The sequence below is a fragment of the Podarcis melisellensis genome (genome assembly GCF_964234715.1).
Source record: "Podarcis melisellensis genome assembly, chromosome: 16".
Classification (NCBI taxonomy): Eukaryota; Metazoa; Chordata; class Lepidosauria; order Squamata; family Lacertidae; genus Podarcis; species Podarcis melisellensis.
Window position 1 is genome coordinate 15,938,826 of NC_138533.1, and position 24,713 is coordinate 15,963,538.

The window sequence follows — 24,713 nt, forward strand, 5'->3', positions numbered from 1 at the left end:
CTGCTCCTGCACTTTTAGCAGCCTGTAGCAGCAGGATTAAGCGGGTGAATTCCCTGTGCTTGGAAAAGCTGCACCGGTTCCTTTCCTGTCTGCCATTCTGCTGGTAAAAGGTCCAGGAGCAGCTAAACAATTTGGCGGCTTCGCGAAAGGGCAGGTGGATTAGATGGTCACAAGAGCTGAGAGGGGATAGTCTCCACTCTCATTGCCCAGATGGGAAGAGATATTAAGTAGTTAAGAGGAGGGGGCTGAAAGGGAAGGCATTTTGGGGGGAAGGGGAGAAGGCTGAAACAGGCAGAAACCAACAGGTGCAGTTCCCTCACTACCATTACAGGCAGATCTCCACAGAAAGAAGCTACATTTCTACATTAGAAAGCACAGGAGCTTTGTCAAGGAAAAAAATTGGCAACCGCAATTCTGAGCTGTTGCAGGGAGGGATGTGGGTGATGCCTGGGTGCATAGATCAGATCAGAAGCCTGTTTGGGTTTAATATGTTCATTCCAGCATAAATCCAGGAGTAGCCAAAGTGTTGCCCTCCAGAAATTCTTGCCCTAAAACTCCCTTCATTCCTGACCACATAGAAAGTCACTAAAGCAGGCAATGAAAATGACACTCTTTCTATGTTTGCCTGTTCCCAGCATCTATTATTGAGAGGTAGACTGCCTTTGAATATGGAGGTTCTGTTTGGTTAACAAGAATGCAAAAATGTGCTTCCAACTGGTTTTACTTTATTGTTGATTTTTTAAAAAATGTTTTATATAGTTGCTGTTAACTGGTTTTTTATTATGTTTTCTCTGCATAAATTCATGTTGAGATGTTGTGTCTTCATTTTTACAATCAAGCAACGTATAAATTTCTTCCCTATGAAGAGTCCCGTGTCCTTTTCCCAAATGCAGCTCACCCCTGTTGCTAATCCTCAGAATGTGCTGCTCAAGAATCGTAGTGACAAATTCAGGGTCCCTTCATGACAGTCGCTGCCATGCCCCCCTCACAGACACACCCCCTTCTAAGATTACACAACCGTCTAAGATTACACAACCATCTTATTATACAATAATAATAATTGGGGATGCATTGCAACAACCTTGCGTGTTGCCTTTCTGCTAGATCTGCTGTTTCTCTGTGCATGCGGACGGGGAAATGATTTGGAGTGCTCCGAGATCTTCTTCCGGAGGGACTGAAGTTCTGTCCTGCTTCAAGCTCTATCATCCGCAACAGAACTAATGCACACTCTTCTGTTGAAACTGAAGTGTCTTGTGTTTGCAATGTTCCTAAATGCTTAGCTTTGGAGCAGACAGAACAGGGTTCTTCCTGGACACCTTCTCCAGAGTCTATCCTCTAGGAGTCCATCCTCTGTGGACAACTCACCTCGGTTCTGAAATAAAAAATTAAGGTCTCCTATATATAATAAATGTTCATGGATTTGCCAGGCAAACACGTACATAAATGTATGGGCCACATGTCTGAGGCAGCACAGGAGGGCGGCCCTGGAGCCATTTTGGCTCCCAAACTGACCAAATGTTTTATCTGCAAGGTCAAAGGAAAGTGGAAATGCCTCCCCATTGTCTTTTCATTCACAAAACCTGTCTTAAGGGTATATCTGTGTATGAATAGGGTGAGCCTGTGACCTGGCTCAGGAACTAAGCATTTGTCACTACAAAAGACTGGCCAGGCTCCCAAGGGTATCCAATCAAGTAAACATGAACAGGTAACCTGGCAGACAGGAGATAAACAACAACAGGAGATAAACAATGCGCTCAGATTTCTGTTGTAGACCGCCCTTTCTGTGATGTAGGTATGATGTGTCTAGGGGTGGTCTTGGAATCCAGGGTGGGCAATCTAAAATGTCTATATAACGGCGGGCACACCTGGGTTCTGGGTCCTCCTCTTTTCCTGCGTGAGAGGGGAACACCCTGTTGCAACAGTTCAATAAAAATCAGGCTTACTGGTTGGCCTCTGTTCTTTTCTCCGACTGATGGAGAACCTACAAAGAACTCTACAAGGGCTCTTGTGTTCCCCATAAGGGAATAATGACAGATTTCCATTTATTACAGTTCACTCAGATGGGCTCCTCTCAGCACAAAGGGTGAGGAGACAGACGTCTCAGGGGTTGAAAAGCTCCTCTTTTTTCCTGCAATGGGTCTTTGACTTCCTGTGACCCTGGACAGCCACACCGCTCCTCAAGAGGAACATGGATGTTGGAGGCAGCAATGCTTCTGAATACCAGTTTCTGGAAACCACCGGACGGGAAAGGGCTCTTGTGCTTAGGTTCTGTTTGCAGGTTTGCCGTGATGGAGGAATCTGGCCAGCCACTGTGAGAACAGGATGCTGGACTAGATGGGCCACTGGCCGGATCCAGCAGACTCTTACAACCTTCTTCTGTTCGCAGGCAGAGAAAAGGGAGAACCAGCATAGACCAGATGGCCACCGCTCCATCCAGCTTGCGACAGGCGCAAGGGGAGGGGAAAGCAAACACACGGCTTTCCTATTGCACATGCCGCACAGGGCACAACAGCAGGAAGCAGAGTGTGGCAATTGCAAATGACATTCACATTTCAGATGGGCAGAGATGAGCCCCAGAGCCCTGCCTTCTGCCTTCTAGAGGCCAGCTCCTTCCTAACTGCCACTGCTAAGCTGGCTGCCTTGAACTGGGTGCTTCTCATCAGCTGGGGAAATAAAGGGAGCCTTCTAAGCAGGCATGACCTGCCAATGGTGCCAAGACTGGGGGCGGGCAGAGAGGGGGCAGAGAGAGAGAAGTTTGCAAGGGAGGAGGCACCAAGGGAGATGGAAACAGCAGCTTGTAACTGCCTGGCAAAGATGCCCGTTAAAACACGGGCATTGTTGTTAAACAAAAGGCTTGGGCAAGGCTGGGAGGTGCCCTGGGGAGGTGCCACAAGCTGCCTCTTTCCCAGAGGTTAGGGAGCTTTTATCCCTCTCTCGTAACACACTCTTATAACTCAGGCGCATCCAATAAAATGGAAGGTTGGAACGTTCAGGGAAGTCCTTCTCCATGCGACGCATAATTAAACTGTGGAACTCCCTCCCACAAGATGCACGAAGAAAGGTTGTACATTTGGGACTGGTTTGTTTAGAGGAAAGCGGAGGAAGAGCAGGCATGATAGACGTTTATACAATTACGCCTGGCCTGGAGACAGTGGGCAGATAAAAGTTTTTCTCCTCTCGTATTTTTTCCCCACACAGTGCACAGTTAAACTATGGAACTCACTTCCTCAGGAGGCAGAGGTGGCTACCAACTTGGATGGCTTTAAAAGAAGATTAGACAAATTCATGGAGGAGGGGGCTATCAAAGCCTATTAGTCACTGGGGTTCTGCTCTTCCTCCACAGTTAGAAGCTTCTGAATACCAGTTGCTAGACGCCTTAGGTAGGGAGACGGCTCTTGTGCTCAGGTCCTGTTTGTGGGTTTCCCACAGGTATCTGTTTGGCCGCTGAAAATAGGATGCTGGAGGCCTGATCCCTCAGAGTTCTTCTCATGTTGTTAAGATCTTCCTTTTGTCTTTCCTGAGGCTTCTGCCCAATCAATGTGCTTGGATGACCCCTGATTTACAAGAGAGGGAAACCTCTCTCCAGCCCAGGGATGGAGAACCTTTGTCAGGTGTGCATGCAGAAGCCAGGCCCTGTGACCAGGCCTGGGGCCTTCCAAAGTTTGTTCTGAAGAGGCAAGGCGCAACCTCACAGGTGAGGCCAATTGGTAACTCACAGCACCTGGTGGCAAGAGCTGGAAAGGGATATAAGGTCAGCATTTCCCTTTAGCTCTTTGCCACAGCAACACGTTCCCTGCCTGGCTGCATTTGGTTCCTTGAATCCTTGCTTCTGGATCCTCGGACCCCTGCCTTTGTGACTCCTTGCTTCCTGACCCTCAGACCCTTAGCTTCTTGACTCCCGGCTCTCTGACCCTCGGACTCCTGGCTTCCTGATTCCTGGCTTCTGGACCCCTGTTCCTGCTCCCACCCTGCCATCTTGCCCCTGGTCCTGACATCTCCTGCCGGGACTTTGATCACCCGTGAACCGGACCGTGACAACCTTTCCCTTCTGGTCAGCAGGAGCATTCCAGGGGCCACCACCAAGGGGGCTACGTTCCAGCAAAGAACAGGGGAGTTAGACCCATAGCAACTTCAAAGGAGGAATAAGGGTCTTGTACAAACTGGCACTTCAGCTGTGAAGTAACACTTCACCCGTCGCCTTCGCCATTCACCTTCTGCCTTGCCAACTTTCCAACTTAGGCAAGATTTTGAGCTGTCAGAGTGAGATCCTTTTCTGCCGCTGTTTTCAATCTGATGTTCTTGTTTTTCATTTGCACTTGTTCTTAGTCGCTTGCTGTTGTTTTTAATCATGATTTATTTATTTATTTTTAAAAATTGTTTTGCAATGCTGGCGTTTATACGATTGCTTTTAGCAGCCTTGGGCCTCTGCAGCATGGAGAAGAGTGAAGGTAAAAAAAAATCTGACTTTGCGAAGAAATAAAGTGGGCAGGTTCCTTTGCAAAGGAAGGATCTTATTTTCACCCACAGCCTTTGCTGTCCTTTGAGCTATTTTGGTTCCCATTTCACAGGCGGATAACTGAGGCTGAGAAGAGACGCTCAAGGCCTTCATATAGAATCACAGAATTGCAGGAATCACAGCTCAAGAAACCCCTGGCAGGTGACCTCCAAACCTTTGCTGGAAAACCTCCAAGAATGCAGAGCCCACCATCTTCCGAGGTGTTACTGTACCTGTGGCAGCGAAGGGGACCTGACCGCCACCAAACCACAGCACATTTCAGTTTAGGGACTAGCGTGGCTTCTCACCATGAGAATTCTCCGAGCTGGAGAGGGTTGGGTCAAGCGAAGGGGCCCTGAGTGCCGAGGAGCAGATTCAAAGCTGCGCTTTCTCTTCCTCTCCTCTGGCTGCCCTTTGTCCAAGCTCTCTGGCCGGAGCCTTCGCCACTTCCCAAGGAAAACACACACACTCAGCAGGGCTTGTATTCCAGGCCTGCATTCCTCCCCTGCTGCTCAAAGCCAGATGCCTGCAGGAATCTATGCCAGACCCCAGCCTTCGCTCCCCATAAACTGAACTCTTCCTCCCTCCTCCCGGCTGCTGCCTTCCACCCCCCTCTTCCAATAGGGAAGGAGTTGTAAATAACCATCTTATTTCAAAGCCCTGGCAGAGCTAAAAAAATTATTCCCCTGCTCCGGGGTTGAGAGAGCAAGTTGCTAGCGGAGGTTTGGATTACTGTGAGGGAAAGAGAAGGATGGAATCTCGTCGCGGGTGAAGCTTTTCCAGGCACAATGGGGGAAGCCTCGCCCCTGGCTTAAAATTAGTTAAAAAGGCGGAGGGGGCTGAGCCAGAAAAAGAGGTGGCAACCCTGTATTGTGACAGGACACAGGAAGTACTGCTTTATGGGACGTGCCATTAAACTTATTGATTTATAAAATGATTTGTATACCACTATATCATTTCTTTTTAAAAAAAATCGAAGTGATTAATGGGAATAAAAACCTTTGGAACTCACCGCCACAAGATGTGGCTTAGGATTGATTGGGCAGATTCAAGGAGGGGAGAGTCTTCCAAAGCCTATTAGCAGATGGGAGCCTCCACTTCCAGGTGCAATATACCTTTGAGTCTTACATTGCTGGCGGCAAACAGGAGATGAGGGGTGGTCCCTTCCGTTCTCTGCTCTGGTTTGAACATGCAGTGAAACTTGATGGACCCTAGACGTTGGGAGGGAGCAGGGCAATTTGCTCTGTGAGGATGGGAACTCTGCACGTGCTCAGAACTTCTCCAAATACCAGAGGGCCTGAAGCCTCCATGCCGCTCTGGACAGCTGGGAGCTGCAATTGGCTGGAGCCGACCCGAGGAAGAGCAGAATTCGAGAACTGCTGAGTTACAGCCACCCAGCATCCAGGCCTTTGCGAGGAAGCAAGCGGGGGACAGGGAGAGAGCAGCTCACATGCTCTGCCTTTCTCCAAAAATATTGTGCCTGGATGAGTCACTGCCGAGAGAGCCTGATCTCTCACACACAAGAACGGCGCTTGGGTGGGGCTGCGGTTCAGCAGAGGAAAAATGGATGCCAGATGTCCTGGCCGGAGGCCAAGGCTCCCTCCCCTACCCCACAGCTGGGGTCCATCTTGAAGCGCCCCGCTGGCTGGCTGTCGGATCAGCGCAAAGAAATGGAAGTGAGGGGAGGACTTGGGTTCTAACTCCACCATCCCCGGATTTTAGGGGTGGTTGGGTTTTCTTTTTACACTCTCTCTCACACACATTGAACTTCCCTCAACAGCCCTATCAAAGAACTCTGGACCCAGGCCCAGATTCCAGAAGCAGCCACAGAATTTATTGCAGCAAGTTGTTAAAAAACGAGAGAAGGGAATTGTTGATCCAGCCGTGCCCCGGCCCTCCCCCACCCCCAAAATATTTGCTGCTGCTCTCCCCCCCCCGCCCCGCCCTCAACCACCCCATAATTTTCCATTCCCTCCCCCACCAGAGGATAATTTCGCAGCAAGCCAACAAACAAAACTGGAACATAAAATTACGCAGTTTCGCTTGCTCTTAGCCCCAAGTCCACATCTCTTATTTTTGTTATTAGAATATGTGTGGTTCATACAGAAAGATGCTTAAAAAAAAACAAACCCAGAGGAAATGTGTTTTAAAAAACAAACAAACCCAAAGCTTGTTTCTATGGCAGCCGAAAAGCAACAAGATTAAATGAGGTGGCAAGGACATCCGGTTCAGATCTCATCTCTGATATGAGCTAACTTGGGTGGTTTTTTGGAGCCCATTCTCTCTCTGCACCTCAGTCTTTCCATCTGCAAAATGGGCGTGACGATTGCAGAGGATTGGGAGGGCTCTGATTGGCGGGACAAGGGTCAAATGCTGTGTTGTCAGTGGCTCTGTCAGGATAGGGTTTGGGTGCAGATGCCTCACTAAGCGGAACAAGGAGAAACCCCACCCCTCAAAAATGTAGCAAGGCTGACATACCACATTTTCTGAAAAGTAAGTCATCTTAAGAGGGAGGGGCTCTCATAAAATCACTACGCCCAGCCTTTAATTACCTAACTGGGCCACTACTGTATGTTGTATAATTAAATAGCCCAAATCTACCTTCAAATCTGGAACTGTAGAAATGCAGCTCTCAGGTCTGCAAGGAAAATTAAACCCAGAGCAATTTTAAACTTTATTGATTACATTTCTACCCAGCCCTTCCTTCCTCCCCAGGGAGTGGAAACCGGGACAGCATGTTTTCTTTGGCGGGGTGGGCTAAGCTGCAGGGATTGGGGGACTCATCTGCCGCAGGACAAACCGTTCACGATGGGTGGTGGTGGCAGCCTTCAAACATTGGGAAAAGAGGCACTCTTTATACGCTTATGAGCTCTTGCCCCGTCCTTCCTTAGTTAAGCAAGCATGTTGAAAGCCAAACAGTGGCCTGAAGCACAGCAAGAAAGGCAGTGTGGCGCAGTGGTTAGCCATCTCATCCACTTTCCCAATTCATGTGTTTAACTCTGTGCCCACATCCTTGCGAGGAAAACCCTTCCGCACTAGCAGGCAACGGAATGAGTTCCATGATGCCTCAACAGCCCCCAGCTGCATGCTAAGGGGCCAGGAAGTGGCCCCACTGAGGGCATTGGGGGAGCACAGCAGGCACCACTGCCCTCCTTGAAAAGGGGTCCCAATCTGGCCGCGGAGCTCCATTCCAGGGCCCTTCTGGCTCCCTCCTTTCTCCCACAGTTGCATTTGGCCCTGAATGATAAATACCGAGCTGCTTGCGGCCAGGCCCCACCCGCCTAGCAGGATACGTGCATGATTCACTCTTCCTGAGGGCCCCCAAGAAGCCAGATGGAGGCGATTAACTTAAGCCCTTTCCTTACCCTGAACAAGCCAGAAAAGCAAATGTCCAAGCACATTCAGGAGGGACCAAGTTGCGGAAGAGGTAGCCAGGGGGACAAAGGAGGTCAGGTGGGGAAGGGGCACAGGACAGGAGGCTGCCAGAGGTGGCTTTGTGGCCCAAGGCTCAGATGTGATGTCTCTGCCTAGGATGGGTGTGAACCCAGAGAGGACTGCCCTCCTGGAGCAGCAGAAGCGAATTCATGTCCTCCATTTCTTTTGTTTACTGTGCTTCTGTTCCAGCTTTTTCTCAAGGTGGCCTGCACAGTTCGCCTCCTGTCTATCCTCACAACAACCCTGTGGGGTAGGTTCGGCCGAGACTGAGCTCCAGGTCACACAGTGAGTTTTGTGATGTCCAAGAGGGGATTTGAACCCTGCTCTCTCCCAGTCCCGGGTCTGGAAACCATAACCCAGTTTTTGGACTACAGCTCCCATGATCCCTGCTAGGTAGGGATGATGGGAGTTGGAGTTGAAAAGCTGCTGGAAACCCTGTTCTAACCCAACAACTGCCCAGGCAGATGGTGCCCCAGGGAGGCTCTTAAGTGTGACTGTGGCAGCTTTGGGGGCTCTGCTGTCCCTGAATGTTGTGGCCTCAACCAGCCCTTGTGGCCAACAGTGCAGTTTTAAAGCCACGAACTGGGAGGGCGGACGAGATTTGATGCTACAGAACGGCAGAATTCAAAGGGGAATTTCTCTGGGCCAAGGCACGAACCGGTTCGGCTGCCAAGACTTTGCCCCCGTTGAGTTTCAGGAGAGTAAAAGCCAAGCCCTGAGAGGCATGGGGGCCAAATTGAATTCAAAACACTGAAAACACCAGGAGGGCCCCTTGCCTGCATAGAATCAGAGAGTTGGGTCATCTAGTAAACCATGCCTGCAATGCAGGAATAGTAGTTAAAGAATCCCTGACACATGACCATCCAATCTCCACTTTAAAATCCCCAGTCAAGTCCACCACCTTCAAAAACACACTTGATAGTTTTGTGCCAGCCTCAACGGCTGCCAAGTCCCTGGTGCAAAAAGCCATGAGGACCAGCAGCTTGTTTTCCTTTCTGAAAGACTTGCAGGATTAGCTCAGCCCCTGGGCTTTGCGCGTAGGAGGTTCCAGGGTCATTGTCTCCTTGCCAGAGATTCTGGAGAGTCGCTGCCAGTCAGTGTAGGCAGGCTGAGGGTTTGAGAGCATCCCCTGCTCCTGCGCCCAGTCCTTGGCCAACCCTTCTCTGCTTCCTCCGCTTGTCCCAGCAGGGCCTCAGAAATGGAAGGACCTCAGTTGCCAGTTGCCAACACTGCCATGCACCGACTCTGCTTCCTTTGTAAAACAGTGGCATGTTAAATCCATTTTCTGACCTTTGTGGGACTCAGGGAGTGGCCTTCATTCAGACTGTTACCTGCTCAGCCTTCCTCTTGGGTCAAGGCCTGTCAGAAGGGCATGGCAGAAGACCCAGATATTCCTTGCTGCTTGCTTGGGCATGGGGTGTCAGCCACACTCAAGCTTACAAGCCCATCTTATTTGTTTTAGGCAAGGCCTGAATCAACACCACAGGTGTGGTTCTGTTTGTTCTACCTTGGCCCTTACACCTAGCCTTGATAAGAAAATGGGTGGCGGCAGTGGGGGGAAATCACACCCTGAGTCCATAGCTGCTCCTGTGTTGCTCTTTGCAAAGCATCCACACTGTCCTCCCTTGGTTTAGCTGGAAAGGGGTGTGTCAGGGCTTGGAAACCTGTCTAGCAACTTCACGAAGGTGCCACTTCCACCCGCCCCTCCCCATTTCAAGGACTTAAGAGCCTTGATGGATCAGGCCAGTGGCCCATCTAGTCCAGCATCCTGTTCTCACAATGGCTGGCCAGATTCTTCCATCATGGGAAACCTGCAAGGAGAACCCAAGCACTCTCCCGTCCTGTGATTTCCAGCAACTGGAACACAGAAGCATTGATGCCTCCAATCGTGGAGGCAGAGCCCAGCCACTGCAGCAAGTAGTCATCGATAGCCTTCTCTTCCACCATGAATTTTTCTGATCCTCTTTTAAAGCCACCCATGTGGGTGGCCACCAATGCCTCCTGTGGCAGGGAGTTCCATAGCTGCGTGAAGAAGCCCTTCCTTTTATCCATCCCTAATATTCCAACATTCAGCTGCACTGGATGTCCCCAAGATCTAGTTCTGTTCCAGAAACAGATCTGTGTTTTTCCTTGCCTTCGGAAGGCCTTCCCTATGGAGACCCCCATCTCTTTATCCCTTAGGCACAAGGCAAACACATCTGTTTCCCCAGGGGTTAAAGAACTGCTCACGTAGGCATTCTTAAAATGCAAACCAGCTAGACTTCCCCCATCCTATTTAAATATAGTGATTTAATGACTCCATTTTTCTTATATTTAAAATTGTACATTGATTTCTCTCCGGCCCTCTTGAGTTTTGCAAGACGACACAAAGGAGCAACAGGGCCTGCTCCCAACTTGTGCTAATGGAGAAAAAGTAAAGCGAGAATTTTTCACTGGTTTCTGACCTTTCTCCACCCCAGGACAAATCAGGGGGCCCCTCTATCTGGCAGGCATATTCTAGGGGAGCTGGAAGCAGCCAGGGGCAAGGGCCATGCTGTGGAGTGTAGAAAGAGGCTGCCTTGTAAGCCAAACTACTGTTTGTAACCCCCTTGAGGAGCACAAAAGGAAATGTTGTCCCCTCCTCCTCCTGGCACTGAGGCCTTCCACAGCTCCCCCCCCCCCCAAGCACAGACCGGACACTGACGCTACTAGCACACTCGGGTTTTTAATTCGCGTCTTTGAATGTCACGACGTCTCTCCCTGCTGAGTTGTTTCTAACGGTGGCGGGAGCTCTCACCGCTCCTTCGGAGACTACGACGCCCTTCCTTAGGTCCATGGTTTTGGGAACAGTGCCGCCCCCCTCGCCAGCTCTCTGGCCGCATCACTTGAAGATTTTTCCCTGGTTGAAGGCTTTGCCGACGTGCTTGAACTCGCCCTCCCACAGGAAATACTCCTTCACCATCGTCTTGCACTCCTCGCTCTCCGGGTCCAGCTTCCGCCAAGTGTAGGATTCGTAATCTACCTGCCAGTCAGGGCTCAGCTGATGGAGACACGGAGGGAGCAGAGTCAGGATGGGCAGTGGGGGGGAGGGGGCGAGAAATAAAGGGGCTGCCTCCCTCCCCGCTTCACTTGTTAACCGTAAGGGCAGCTCAGCCTCGGCTGCTGAAGCCCAAAGTGGAAATCACCTTTAAATATTTAAACACTGGCACTGAATCTTGTTAAGGCTGCTTCTGCCAACCTGGTGCCCTCCAAGTTGTTTCTGGACTACAACTCCCATCAGCCCCAGCAAGTATGAACCATATGTCAGGGTTTATGCGAGTCGCAGTCCAAACTATCAGGGCGGCACCAGGTTGGGAAAATATATTCTCCATTAGATATGACCATTGTGATCAGAAGTCAGTTTACAATGGTATTCTGCTTTTCTTACGTATAATAAAAATGCTGCAGGGTCGTCACGCTGCAGTTTGCAGTTCCACCGGCTTGTGGCCAGGCAAACTACAATGTGGATGAGAGGCCCATGTCAGCTGTGGAGGGACAACCAGAGTTGGCTGTTGCTAAGCTTCACACTTTTTCTTCTGTCCAGGTGTTGTTGGACTACAACTCCCATAAGCCCCCAGCGAGCACAGGTTGGCAAAGGCTGCTGTAAGGTGTTCCTGGCATGGCTGCCCACTTGATCGATCTATCGTGGCTCCTTGCTTGTGGGAGAGCAACATAAATCTAGCCTAGGTGGGCCTTACTAAAGATCCAATGAGGAAACACCTGTCTGAGCTGCAGTGAGAACGGCTAATGGCAATGCTGCGTTTCCCTGACCCTCCTGCGAGAGAAATAGCTAGGGAAGCCGTCATGCTCAGCTCTCCCAAGAGGTCTGGTTCCTCACAGGTCTTCCTGAGGTGCAAACTCACCGGGAAGGCTAGCTCCTGCCCACGGAAGACCCAGATGCCAGAGATGCAGCTGGCGTTATTGGTGCCAAAGAGGATGACAGAAGCAAAGGCGTTCTTGCGCAGCTTGTCTAGGCGCTGGAACATGCCTGCCAGGAAAGAAAAGGGGAGACAAAGAGGTCACTTGACTGTCTGGCCCAGCTCAGAGGTCGCCAGCCCAGAAAACAATGGAGGTGGCGGCGACTGGGGTCACGGCAGACTTACCTGTGATGAGGTTGCAGCTCATGAAGGTCTGAGCGAGCTCCTCGGGGAAGCGATACTCTGCATACCAGATGGACCAACCCTCCTTGTCGAAATGCTCCCAGAAGTGGGGTATTGCCACCGTCAGGGTGTCCTCGTTGGAGTACTTCCTCTTGAACTCGTCCATGACGAAGGAGCTGAAGGGAAGAGGACAGGAAAGGGTCGTAGGGAGCTGCGTTACGTCGGGTTGGACCAGAGGCGCATCTGGCTCAGTATTGCCTGCACTGGGTGGCAGCAGCTCTCCAGGGCTTCAGACAAGGGTCTCCCCCAATACCTGGAGATGCAGGCAGGGACTGACCCTGGGGGGTCCTTCTGCACGCAGAGCACATGCTCAGGCACTGAGCCACAGCCCTTCCCCAAAGACACCACTCAGCCTCTGCCGCACAGAGTGAACTTACTCTTGCTAAATTAAAGCGATGCTTTTAAGGCTTACTTTGATACCACAAGAGAAGGGGCCAAATGGAGTTTTAAGGGAGGGAATTCTACCTCTGTGTGTGTGTTGGCAGGGGACACCCAACTGAAAAAGTCCCGCCTTTGGTTCTCTGACATTTGACGTGTTTAACAACAAGCAGCAGCAGCAGCAGGTTCTCTCGAGGCAGACCTCCAGGTCCAGGCAGCCCACAGGCCTCCAAACAAACCCCATCCCAAAGCATTTAGCGCTTCTGAAACGTTAGCAGCAGCACTCTGAAATGAGCCCAGAGATAAAGGAGCTAACTGATGCAAAATGCAGTTGACATCCCAACAAGCAGCCTGGCAGGGGAATTAAAAGCCCCAGTCTCTAAAGGCAATTGTGCGTAGAGAGAACAGTAGTCAATCCATCACTCTGCACAAGAAGAATAGAGGGAGGGGCACAGGTGAGCAGCTGCTGTAGGAAAGGTGACTGTCCTAAAGTGGGAGACCAGAAGGTGTGGCTGCTACCCTTGTTCGAGAGACATTGCCACAGCTTTTTCCAGAAAGTCGTTCACTTTTGTGTGTTCATCACGGGTTCAGGGGTGGGGGTATCTTAGCAAAACAGGCAGAAATTCTGTAGAAGCCCACTGGGTGACTGGGTCCCAAAGATGCTGATCCCAAACAGCAGCCCACCCACATCCAAGTTCACACTCACTGCAGAAGGGAAAAGCCAGCCGAAAATCTAGAAAAACCTGTTTTCGGGGAGAAGGGAGGGATCGCGTGGATGAAAAAAACCAAACCAAAACTCAAGTGGTATTATGACCCATCTGCCTTCAGAATGACGAACGCTATTAATTACGCCTGATACAGAACACATGGGGTAGGGGAGGGGGGTTTCCAAAAACAAGTCAGCTACTGTTTAAGAGTATATTGGCTCAGAGGATAGTTTGTGTTGGTAACAGCTGCAGTGTTGCATCAAGGCCAATATTAGCGGTGTGATTCCTCTTGTAGAAACACACCATGCTCTGAATACAGCTCGGCAGGGGAACATGTTTTACATGGGGGTTGGGGGGGGGAAGAGTTGGCTGTCCCACCCAACCCAAGACTGGACAGGCCTCCTCTGCCAGATGCTTGAGGGTGAACAACATACATTTGAACATAGAAGGCAGCCTTACACGGTCAAGACCATCTAGCTCAATAGAGTCTACACTGACTGGCAGCAACTCTCCAGGATTTCAGCCAGGGAGTCTCTCCCAATCCTATCTGGAGGTGCCAGGGATTGAAGCTGGGACCTTCTGCACTCAAGGCAGGTGCTCTGCTTCTGAGCTATGGCCCTTCCCATCTTCCGGGGCCAAGCCAAACCCAGTTTTCTAACCCCAACTTGTTTTGCTCTTTCACGCTTTAAAGTTTTAACACTTTCGCTTTACACTCTGCTGCCAGAGCTATTCAGCCTCCAAGCCATTCCAAGAGCTGCAGCTGACAGGGGTGTTGCAGCCCCAAACATCTGGAGGGCACCAGGTTGGCGAACCACCCAAGAAGCAAGGCTCCTTGCCGCCGCCCAGTGTTTCTTCCTCCCAAGCAGGGAATGTGGGCTCGGCCTGGCTGGGGCAAAGCACAAAAGCAGCCCTAGAACGTGGCAGGGCATGGGATGTGGGACAGCCAAAGCACAGCTATGGGCTGCCCCCTAGTGGGTGAACCAGGAGAGGGCGCCCATGTGATTTTAAACAAGTGTGCAAGTTAAGCTTGTAATTTTAGGGGGCAGGCTATTTTCTTACAGCCGCTGTTAAGCCACTATTAAGCAACTGGGATTCAGAAACACTTGCTGTAGGGCGATTTACTTTCTGCCCACATCTGGACTCCTAAGTGTCTAACAAGGGCAGCTAGGGAAACAAGGGAAGCTTGGGGGAGTGGAGAGGCCAGGAGAGGATTCTGCCCTGGGCTGATCCTGTGCAAAGTTCTGAGCATATGCTTGCCCTCCAGTTCCACTGGTTTTGCACCTGAAATGCAGCAGGCATATATACATATAGTGCAGCAGTGAGCCCATTTCAGTAATTTTTCTTCCTGAATGAGCAGATCTCCTAAGTTGCCTTTCATTTACTGCTTTTGGACAGAACTTGAGCTGCTGTGCTTGGCCAAGCCCCACATGCAAAGGAGAGAAGCAAGTCCGTTTGCCAAGCCCTACAGTACCTTGCCCTTCTTCACAAGGTCCACTGTGTGGACCACCTGAAAATACTGCTGGCCAGGATCCTTCCCACAGAACCATCTACTATTAACTCAAGAGCCTGCTGCAGCTGAACAATCCTTTCCCAAGGCCAACAACTGTCCTGTGCATTATAAGGTACGTGGTTCATACCCACAGCCTTTGAAACAGAAGGGAAGCATGCAGCAAGCTACACACTCCCCTTTGGCTTGGAAAGCCATCCCTGCAGAGTTTGGGGGGGGGGTCTTTGCCTGCACACTGCTCTCCCCCTGCCAGGGTTCTGGGGGACAGCTTGCATGCCTAGAACTGGGCCCCCACCACCTGGGAGGCAGCAGGGGATCATTCAGGAAAGGGCACCTCAACCTTCACCAACAGAGAACCTTCCCTATCCCATCTCACTCCAAGCAAGCTGCACACAGAGAGCCTGTAAGGGCTGCACACCCTGGGATGCTGCCTGGCACTCCCTGCAAGTAATTGAGGGAGAGGTGGATTCTGAACAGAAGGCCTATGCCAATGGCAGCCAGCCCTAAATGTCTTCTGACACCACCCATAAAACAAGGGTCAGTCACCGGACTTAGGAACAGTCCAGGAACAAAAGCTTGGCTGGAACACAGCTTTTTTTTTTTAAGGAAAACTTCTAGACCTTATTTCAGAGGCAGAACCACTTGAACAATGCACGGGAAAATTTGAGGAGCCCCCAAAATGGCAGAATAAAACATCAAGTGGTTGGGAGAAGGGAGACCTGGTGCCTTGCACAACTCTGGGACTTCCCCATTATCACAAGCTGGGATTTTCTGGGGGAGGGGGGTTTAGGGTGGAAGGGACTCAGAACTGATTTGCTAAGTGGCCTCCAAGCTTGTACAACGCACGCCCCCCAATTCTCTGGCACTAGGGCTGAGCGATAGATCAATATAGCATGCAAAAATGGTTTGAAGTACAGTACAAATCATGAGAACTGTTTCATAATATTTCAGCTGGCGAAATATCACAAATCACAATGTGTGTAACGGCTAGGCGATATCTGGCTTTCAACATCAGGACAACTCACCAGCTAAACATTGCAATGTTATCACAAGCTAACCCTCTCAATATCACCTGCTAAACATTGCAATAGGAGTCTAAAACAGATAAATGACAATATTATCAATCATTACACACTCAGTTTCATCAGTAGTCTAGCCCCAAAGTAGTAGCAGTTGCCAGGACACTGTCCTGTTCGCCTCTGCATGGTTCCTTCCTTGTTTCAGATATTGTGATATAACAATGTTTAGCTGGTGATATATCACAATACTGAAAACCAGTTATCGCCCAGTCCTATCTGGCACATGGACTTTTTCTAGCTATCCAGAAACAGAGGATTGTCCCAAGGCAATCCAAGGCAGAAACAGAGGATTGTCCCGAGGATTGTCCATCACCGCCACCCCGAGCAGGGCCTCACCTTTTGGGGAGGTGAGCAAAGGGGTCTTTGGATTTGGGCTCGGAGGCCAAGGCCTCATCGCACTCGTCCATCTCCTCCTCGGGCTCAGGCTTCTTCTCCTCTTTCTTCTCCGACTTCTTGTCCTCCTTGGGCTGCTTCTCCTTCTTGGGCACCTCCTTCTTGGGCTGGTTCTCGGCAAACTTCTTGGCTGCACAGAGAGGGAATAAGGAGGAAAATGGTGTGTGGGGTGGGGGCAATGTCATATGTTGACCCCAGCCAATCATCTGGGAGTATGGGAAACGCAGTCCCAACATTTGGAGAGCCACAGGTTGGCCACACCCACGCCAAGCTACTTACTTCCAAGAAGGGACTACTGCATTGCGCTCAGTGTGGGGCTTCCCGCACACTTGATATGGAAAAGCTGCAGCTGGAATGCATGATTGCTGACAGGGGTGAGACCCTGTCTGCATGCACCTGGGCTCAAGGGACCTGTGCTCATTGCCAGTATGCTACTGGGCCAAGGTGTTACTATTAGTATATGAAGCCCTGAACAACTTGGGACCAGTTTACCTGCGAGAGCACCTTACCCATATATGCCCACTCAGCCACCTGGATCTGCAAAACTGACACTGTTACGGGGGACACATAATGCCCATTTTGCACCCACAATTTGGAACTCCCTGCCTATTAACATCAGTCAGGCTTCTTTGAACTTTTTTCGGAAAGCAGCTAAATGCAGTCATACCTTGGAAGTCTTGGCTCCCGAACAAATCAGCTCCCAAACGATCAAAACCTGGAAGTGAGCGTTCTGGTTTCTGAACGTTCTTCAAACCCTTCCCCTGTCTGATGGGGCTTCCACAGCTTCCGATTGGCTGCAGGTCTGGTTTCCAAACGTTTTGGAAGTTGGACTTCCTGAATGGATTCCGTGCGACTTCCAAGGTACGACTGTACCTTTTTGCTTAGGCAAACCTGCCTAGATACTTAGGTATCTGGTGTTTCACACTTACTGAAGATTTTAATTTTCAAATGCTTTAAATAGCTGTTTCTAACTGTCTACTGATAATTTTATTGCTTTATTATTTTCGTGAACTGCTCTTTGGGGGGGGGGGTTCCTTAGCCATCAAGTGTTATAAATTTTTTAGGAAATAAATAAATAAAAATAAGCCAGCACATTGGTACGTACAAATGGCAACTCTGTTGTTAATTCCAAGCAATTTCTTTGGGTAGGCCGGTCATAAATTTGTGGCTGCCAAGCCAAACAGCACCAAGTTTTTCAAAAGCACCTTCTAGTTTTCTACTCTGCTCAAGACTTATTTTAATCTATTTCAGCAAGCAGATTTCATTAATTCCTAAGGCCGCAGAGGTGCCAAGTCAGCAGATCTGAAAAAGCATAAGGATGGAAGGTGGATTAATGGTTTAAGAAGCCAAGCTGGGTTGATTCGTCTAAGATCAGGTAGCTGAATCTGTAGATAACACTGATGAGCTTTTTAAGAACAGTCACTTGTGATTAAGCATATGCTGCTGCCAGCAGAGAAACACAGTAAGGCAGACCATGCCCCTTCCTTGGGAGCAGAGTAAAGAGGGTCTTAGTTTCTGAACCACCCCACTTTCCAGAAGGAGAACAGGTGGTATAGGGGAGAGATGTCATCTTTCTGCACCTGTGTCTCATTTCTATAGCACAAGGAACAGAACCAGAGAGGGCGAGGACTGCCCAATACAGGGCACCAGTTCTCACAGAGCACATTTCTTTAAATTTATAAATCACCACTTTTTAGCAAGGACAATTCACAAACTATTTAAAGCCATTTAAAAAAACAAGATATGAATTTAAGTAGAGGCCTCTTACCATCAAACTGTGCCATCTTCTCGCATAGCTTCACCTCTCCCAAGACAGCCTTGAACTGAGGCTGGTTTATGCAGGTCACAAACCAGCGGTTGACGTTTTCGTACGGCTGGCGGAAGGACGGCTCCAAAACCTGAAAACAGCAAGGGGAACCAGACTGAGTGGCACATGCGCATCTCCCCCGCCGTTTGGTCTGGGGCTAGGCAGGTTGCGTAAGACCGTGACTTCTGGATTAAACATGAATGGTCTGCTGCTTGTATGAATAAACCGTAGGCTTCACATGACAACAAGGAGGATCAGAGATCACCCAGCCCAACCCTGTGTTCAATGAAAGATGCAACTACACGCAGCGGTTCTCAACCTGTGGGTCCCCAGATGTTGTTGGACTACAACTCCCATCATCCCTAAGCTCTGGCCCTGCTAGCTAGGGGTGATGGGAGTTGTAGTCCAACAACATCTGGGGACTCACAGGTTGAGAAAGGCTGAACTACAGCATCCCTTATTTGTGGCCTCAGCCTTAGCTTAAACACCTCCAATGGAGAGCCCCCCTGAGGCAGACTCTGTCCCACTGCTGCAGCTTTTCCAAACCTGCAGGTGACATCTGCTTCCCTGCTGTCTCCACCAACCTCTTCCAGTTCTGCCCTTTGGAGCAACAGGGAGCAAGCCTGCTCCATCTTACATCAGCGTGAGACAGTTCTTCAGCTAACTGGAGACATTACCATGTTTCCCCTTCATTTCCATCAGTTTAAAGAAGGTTAGAAGCTTTCACTTTTAAACCAGGGTGGATAAAAATCAATGTTTTTTTAAATAAAAAAAATGTATTTTTTTAAAAAAAGGTTTTGGAGGAAAAATCTTTCTAAAGATAGCTTTCTATTTAAGTTACATTATAGTCCAAGGGCTATTCATCAGGAAATAAGGATTTGTTTTAAGTTTTTCATATGTGCTAAAACTCAGTCTAAGTTTTTTAAAAATTGTTTAACCACATTAGTTAACAAGCATGGATACATATGCTATAATGTTATTGTTTTAGTTCAATAAATTATTTAAAATTGTTATTAAGGAAATGATTTGTTTTCTCCTTCCAATAAAGTACAGCAGAAAAGTTGTTGAAATATAAACAGTTAACTTATTAAACAATAATTTCATAATTATCTGCCTATGTATTTCTAATATAACCAAATCAGTAATTTTTGATATAACTGCAAAAGAAGTGGAATCTTGCTGCCCTTCCCCAATACCTACTAGAAGCAAATAGCACATAGGTTTACCATGCCAGGATATATGTTTACCACCATGCCCAGACGCTTCTGTCCCGTGCTCCTCAGCCAGCTCTCAGAAACCCACCTGCTTATAAAGCCAGAGAAGTGTGCAGACAATCGTGATGTCAGCCAGTGTGATGCATTCCCCCACCAGGAATGTCCTGGTCTTCAAATGGGCATCAAGGAGGGCCAGAATCCGCTTCACTTCCTCCTTGGCATACTCTGTAGCCTGGGGAGAGAGGGGGATGCACAATTTAGAAAGAAATCCTGAAGGGACAGCAGAATCTGCTGCAGCCAAAACAACCCTGAATAAAAGATTGAGTTAGTGCACTCAGAAGACAACAAAAAGGATAAAAACCCCAGGAAAATAGACAGCCACCCCCACTATACAAAAATCCACTGCAAAGTGCATTTAACATGAACCAATTAAATATGCAACTCTGAAATAAGATGGGGAGTGCATCTTCTATTTTTAAGTGCCTGTCCTGTCCATCCAGCTCCACCTGAACGAAGAACACCTGCCTAGTGTTCAAGGACATGCATAGCGCATGTAAGACCCCTGAGTTCAATCCACAGCACCTCCAGTTTAAAAGACCTCTCAAGCAGAGGAGTCTAGCTTACTACTCTGCACGACAGCTAAATGGGGCCTCTGGATTCAGGGGCAGTTTACCACCACTGAGTACCAGTTGTCAAGGGGAGGAGTAATAGCAGCAGGCTACTTGTGGGATTCAAAGAAGCCATGTGGCCTGCAGAACGTGTTGTGGCTCGATCAGGGCTAGGTAGAGAAATGGATATGTCAACAGGGCCTGTTGAGACACAGCCAACCTTCTGTGGCCCATGTCAATGGGTAGGTGGAGCATGCTGCCAATCACATGACAGTGCAAACTGGGGTTGCAAAGGAAGAATCGAGGGCGCAGTCTAAGTTGGCTCTGCCCTAAGAATTCAGCATTTTTTCTCCCCAATGTAGTACTTCTTGTCACATCTGACACTTCCTTTGCAGCTGTGGCTTGAACTTTTTTGTTGCCTGACATAATATGACACCTGGCACAGGAAAGGTAGGTGTGGTCCAGGAGAACTACCCTTATAGCTGGGAAACAACTGGCCAGAAACCTCACAGAACTAGAGCAAGGGGAACCTGCAGGGGCCCTTGAGATGCTGTTGGGATGCCAGTTTCCAGAAGCCCCAGCAGCCAGGGATGATGGGAGTTATTGTCCAGCAAAACCTGCATGGCCAGAGCCTTCCCAACGCTGCACCAGGTGAGCCAATGGCCTGACTGTGCACAGGCAGCTTCACCTACGTCCAGCACTCACCTGTTTGTTGTAATGCATGATGCCCAGCGTGGGGAAGACCCACGTGCTGGCAGGAGGGACAATGTCGCTGTCTGCAAAGCTCACCCACTGGATGACCTGGGCAGCTGCCTCCTTGGTGGGTCCTCGCAGCTCCTCGTTACTGACTGGAGGAGGAAAGCAACTATTACTGCAAGGGCAAAGACCCGTCTCCCCACCCCATAGCTACCTCCATCTTATCCATCAGACTCTTGTTCTGCCTTTCTGTGCATTTTCCCCAAGGCAAAGACTAAAGCCACCAATTGTAATAAAAAAAATGAAACTATAACAGCCAGGATAAAGTAAATCAGAAACAAAACAACCAGAGGAGTTTTAAACTCAGCTTCCGAAAGTCAAACAAAAGATGTTGACCTGTCTGCAAAAGGATGACCAGGGAGAAGGAGGGTAAGAGAGGAGGGTCACAAGGGCCTCTCAAGGACAGCCTCTAGGCTGCTGTATTCAGAATCTCATCTGTAGTTCTTAAGAAAGCAGGTGAGGCATTTGGAAGAGTGAGCAAGTGCAAAACTCAGGACAGCGAGGGAAGGTGGCATAACAAGAACTGGCAGTTGCCCCAGGCCACCCACAGTTCCCTTGCACCTGCCACTAGCAGTCAACCAACCTCAAACCTTCTGCCTTGCACAGGAGTCCCCAACCAAGGAATTCTTGGTTCAATGCCCACAAACCCTGCTCCCACTTTCTATTAAGTTATCAGAAGCAGACAGAGGTGACTGGGGTTACCGTAGTGTGCAATGGCGTTGCTCTCAAACACACAGAATCCATCGTCCCCTTCGAAGGCTGGAACCTATGGAAGAAAAACAGCCTCTCTCAAGCCACTGGCTGGTCAAATGCAAAGGTCCCATTTGAAGTACCCACAACGCTAAGAAGCCAGCTAGTGCCCCCCTGCCAAGACCAATTCAACCCCACTCTTGGATGCTTGCAAAATACGCATAAAATTATAACTTGACATTTGACATCACTACTGCATGTAGAAATCCATGCACAGCACTCCAAAAGTGGTACAATGGCAATACCAAATCCGGATTGTACAAATGGCCCTGTTTGTAACCAGAAGTCAAGAGGTGGGGCTACCTTGTTGCAGGTGCGAGGCTGAATACTTCCCTATTACAAAAACACAACTCCTTGCATATAAGAAAACAAGCGCGTTTCGGAGAGTTCAGCCCAACCTTTTCAACACGCAGTTTCTCCCAGCCCCGCGAGACTTTCAGGATTGTGACTCCTCACCCAGAACAGAGTGGCAGCTCTTGAGGATTGTGCCAAACAAACACCTGGGTGTAACAATATGCTCTACATGACTATATAAACACTGTAGTAAATGTATTTACCATATTGGTCCGAATATAAGCCGTACCCAAATATAAGCCACACCTTTAAAATTCAGCAGCTTGGGGGAGGTGGATGGGCGCTGTTGCCCTGCACTCCCAACGGCCATCATGGGCAGCTGTTTCAGCAGCGATACCGTATGGTCAAGAATATAAGCTGCACTTTTAACTTTTCACAGTCAGAATTTGGAAAGAAGTGCTGCTTATACTCAGGACAATACAGTATATAAATGCTACACTTGCCGAGTTGTCATACTTAAGGAGGAATTCCCTGCAGACCAAGTGAGGAGGGATGGAGAGCATTGTCCTTCCTCCCTCTCCTGCCTGCCCACAGGACACAGTGTGTTTCTCGGGCTTACAGTAATTTGTAGTAACTTTTGCCAACTTATTTGCAGAATATACATACTAAGAACATAACAAAGAGCTTGCTGGGTCCATCTGGCTCAGCATCCTGTTCTTATAATGGCCAACCAGATGCCTCTTACAGGAAGCCCACAAGCAGTTCCAGGGCACAAGAGCCCTCTCCCCTCCTGTGGTTTCCTGCGACTGGCATTCAGAAGCATTGCTGTCTCTGACTGTGGAGGCAGTTCTGATGTAGGGATGCTGATGTTTTTACCAGGCATATCTAGAATACCTTTGCCACTATGCACAGTCACCTCCTGGCAAACTGGGAACAGGCCAAGGTGACCCAGCAGGCTCATAGGCAGCTCCCCTTTCACTGACTCTCAGCAAGGAGAGGCAGCTGGAAGACATCAGCCCAAGTGGGGCCAGTCACTCACCTTCCCAGCTGGGAATTTCTTCAGGAACTCCGGGGTCTTGTTGGTCTGCCCAAAGTGGAACTGTGGTGGGGTGGAGAGGACCTTGATCTTGGCGCCACTGTACTGGGCAGCTATGAGGGCTTTGAACGCCCGCCAGTTCTCGGGGTAGGTGTAAAGAGTCTGCGAAACAAAGGATCAGTGTAAGACACAATGCAGAACAGAGCTTTGATTTGCAAGAGGATATTCCTAGCACAGTACACCAGCTCCTGCTCTCTGGAAACGCCCCCCCCCCAATATATTTTCAAGTGGTGCTATTTTAGAACCAGAGATTTAACAGCTTACAGTTGACCGTACAAGATCTTACGGTTGTAGTATCCTACACTGCCGTCATACCTCATCATTTCCTGCCTTGAGTCATTGCAACTCTGACACTGCAGTACTGTAGGAAATCTTGAGCTTACCACACCCGCAGCATAATGCTATCTCATCACTATGAACTAGAAACCTCAGCAGCCTTCTATTCTTGTATGCACCCTGCCCACTGCCCATATAAACTACTTCCTAGACACTCACTCCACCACAGAGCCACACCCACCAATGAGCAGCCTCCAGGGTCTCCAAAAGGTTGCACTGCAGCCTGCTTTTCCATCAGACTAGTCTCCCCCTCACAAAAACCCACTCCAACTATACAGGAATCAGCCTTGTAAAGTCAAGTTACTGCTCTATCCAACTCTGCTACCCTGACTGGCAGCTAATCCCCAGGATCTTATCCAGGGGTCTTCCCCAGCCATACCTGAAGGTGCTGAGGATTGAACTTGCAACCTTTTGTATGCAAAGATGCTCTACCCCTGAACTACGCCCCTTAACTCAGCGCCAAGCAGGCTACCCACCTTCTCCTGTATCCCGCTCTGCACTCAAGACTTCCGACCCACAAGCCCCCACTCCCATTTCACAAGCCGTTTCCCACCGCTCCCCAGCAGTGCAGCAAGGCACCAGGCCCACCTCTCCTCTGACACACCTAATCAAGGCCTCAGACCAGATCTAGATTTAATCCAGCTTTCTTTTCCCATCACCAGACAGCCAGAAGCAAGAGTCTCCCTTCTTCAGCATAGACTGCTGCTAAACATGGAGGTTTCGCTGCCCCACCATGGCTAAGACTCATTGGGCTATTGCTCTTTAGACTGTTTAATTAAGAGTCCCACTAGTTTACATTTCTCAGCAGCAGCCGCCAGGGATGACCCCAGGAAATGCCAGAAAACCAAGAGTCCCCATCCTACTTGTTCACTCTCCAAATTGCCTGCTATTCTGCAGTAGAATGCCCCTACATACAGAGGATCAATGGCAGGCAGAACACACCCCCACCATGATTCCAGCACACACGAAGTCCCTTTAACACTCCTGCACCCCATAAATAAGAAACAGCATGGAAACATTACCAATGCCTTTACAAGCACACCAGGGGCATCAATTTATGGGGAAGGGCCGCAGCTTAGTGTAAGAGAATCTGCCTTGCATGCCAATCAAGCCCCAGCATCTCCATTTAGGGCTGGGAGAGACCAGACTGAAACGCTGGAGAGCCACGGCTGCCAGTCAGTGTAAGCAATACTGAGCTAGATAGACCAATAGCCTTCCCACGGCGAGGTTCATAAATCTCCCATGTGACTCCCTGGCACAGTCTAGCCATCCCAGAGAGGCAGCCTGAACCGAATGACATTAGAATTGGGGAGGGGAGGAAAGAAAGTATCCCTGACACTCCCACCTCGGCCCTTCCTGCCCCTCTCCTCCTACCCCAACCGCCTCTCCCCAGCAATATCCCCCCAAAACAACTGGCTAGGGTCATTTATTCTATGTGCCCCACTCCCGGCGCCCAAATGCTGCCCCCAAAGTCGGATGCAAACGGATTGCGAGGGGCCCCCAGGTGTAAACGCGAGCTCACCCCGGCCGCCGCCATCTTAGCGAGGAAAGGAAAAGGAGGAGCGTCGCGCGAGGCGGCCGTAAAGCGAGTCGGAACGCGGCCTATCCAGCGAGCGCGACGACAAGGCCACGCACGCCCCGCCCCCTCTCTCTTATAGTGCGTCACTGGAGAGGGGCGGA

At 49.6% G+C, this 24,713-nt stretch overlaps 1 protein-coding gene across 1 annotated transcript; it reads right to left on the minus strand.

The window, feature by feature from the left end:
• Window positions 1-10,615: 10,615 nt before the first annotated feature.
• On the minus strand, window positions 10,616-24,713 carry EEF1G (eukaryotic translation elongation factor 1 gamma). Its single transcript, XM_081893057.1, has 10 exons — window positions 24,556-24,713; window positions 22,641-22,799; window positions 21,260-21,323; window positions 20,507-20,649; window positions 19,282-19,425; window positions 17,941-18,070; window positions 16,116-16,302; window positions 12,052-12,224; window positions 11,812-11,936; window positions 10,616-10,949 (listed from the first exon to the last, which is right to left on the minus strand). Exons 1-10 carry the CDS (start codon window positions 24,568-24,570, stop codon window positions 10,791-10,793), a joined length of 1,299 nt encoding a protein of 432 aa, XP_081749183.1. The 5' UTR covers window positions 24,571-24,713; the 3' UTR covers window positions 10,616-10,790.

Coding starts and splice junctions, on each gene's coding strand:
- EEF1G (XM_081893057.1), bottom strand. Junction 18,071..19,281: donor TTCTCTGGCTTTATAAGCAG/GTGGGTTTCTGA, acceptor TGCTGTTTTCAG/GTTTTGGAGCCGTCCTTCCG. Junction 11,937..12,051: donor GAGCTGCAACCTCATCACAG/GTAAGTCTGCCG, acceptor CTTTCCTGGCAG/GCATGTTCCAGCGCCTAGAC.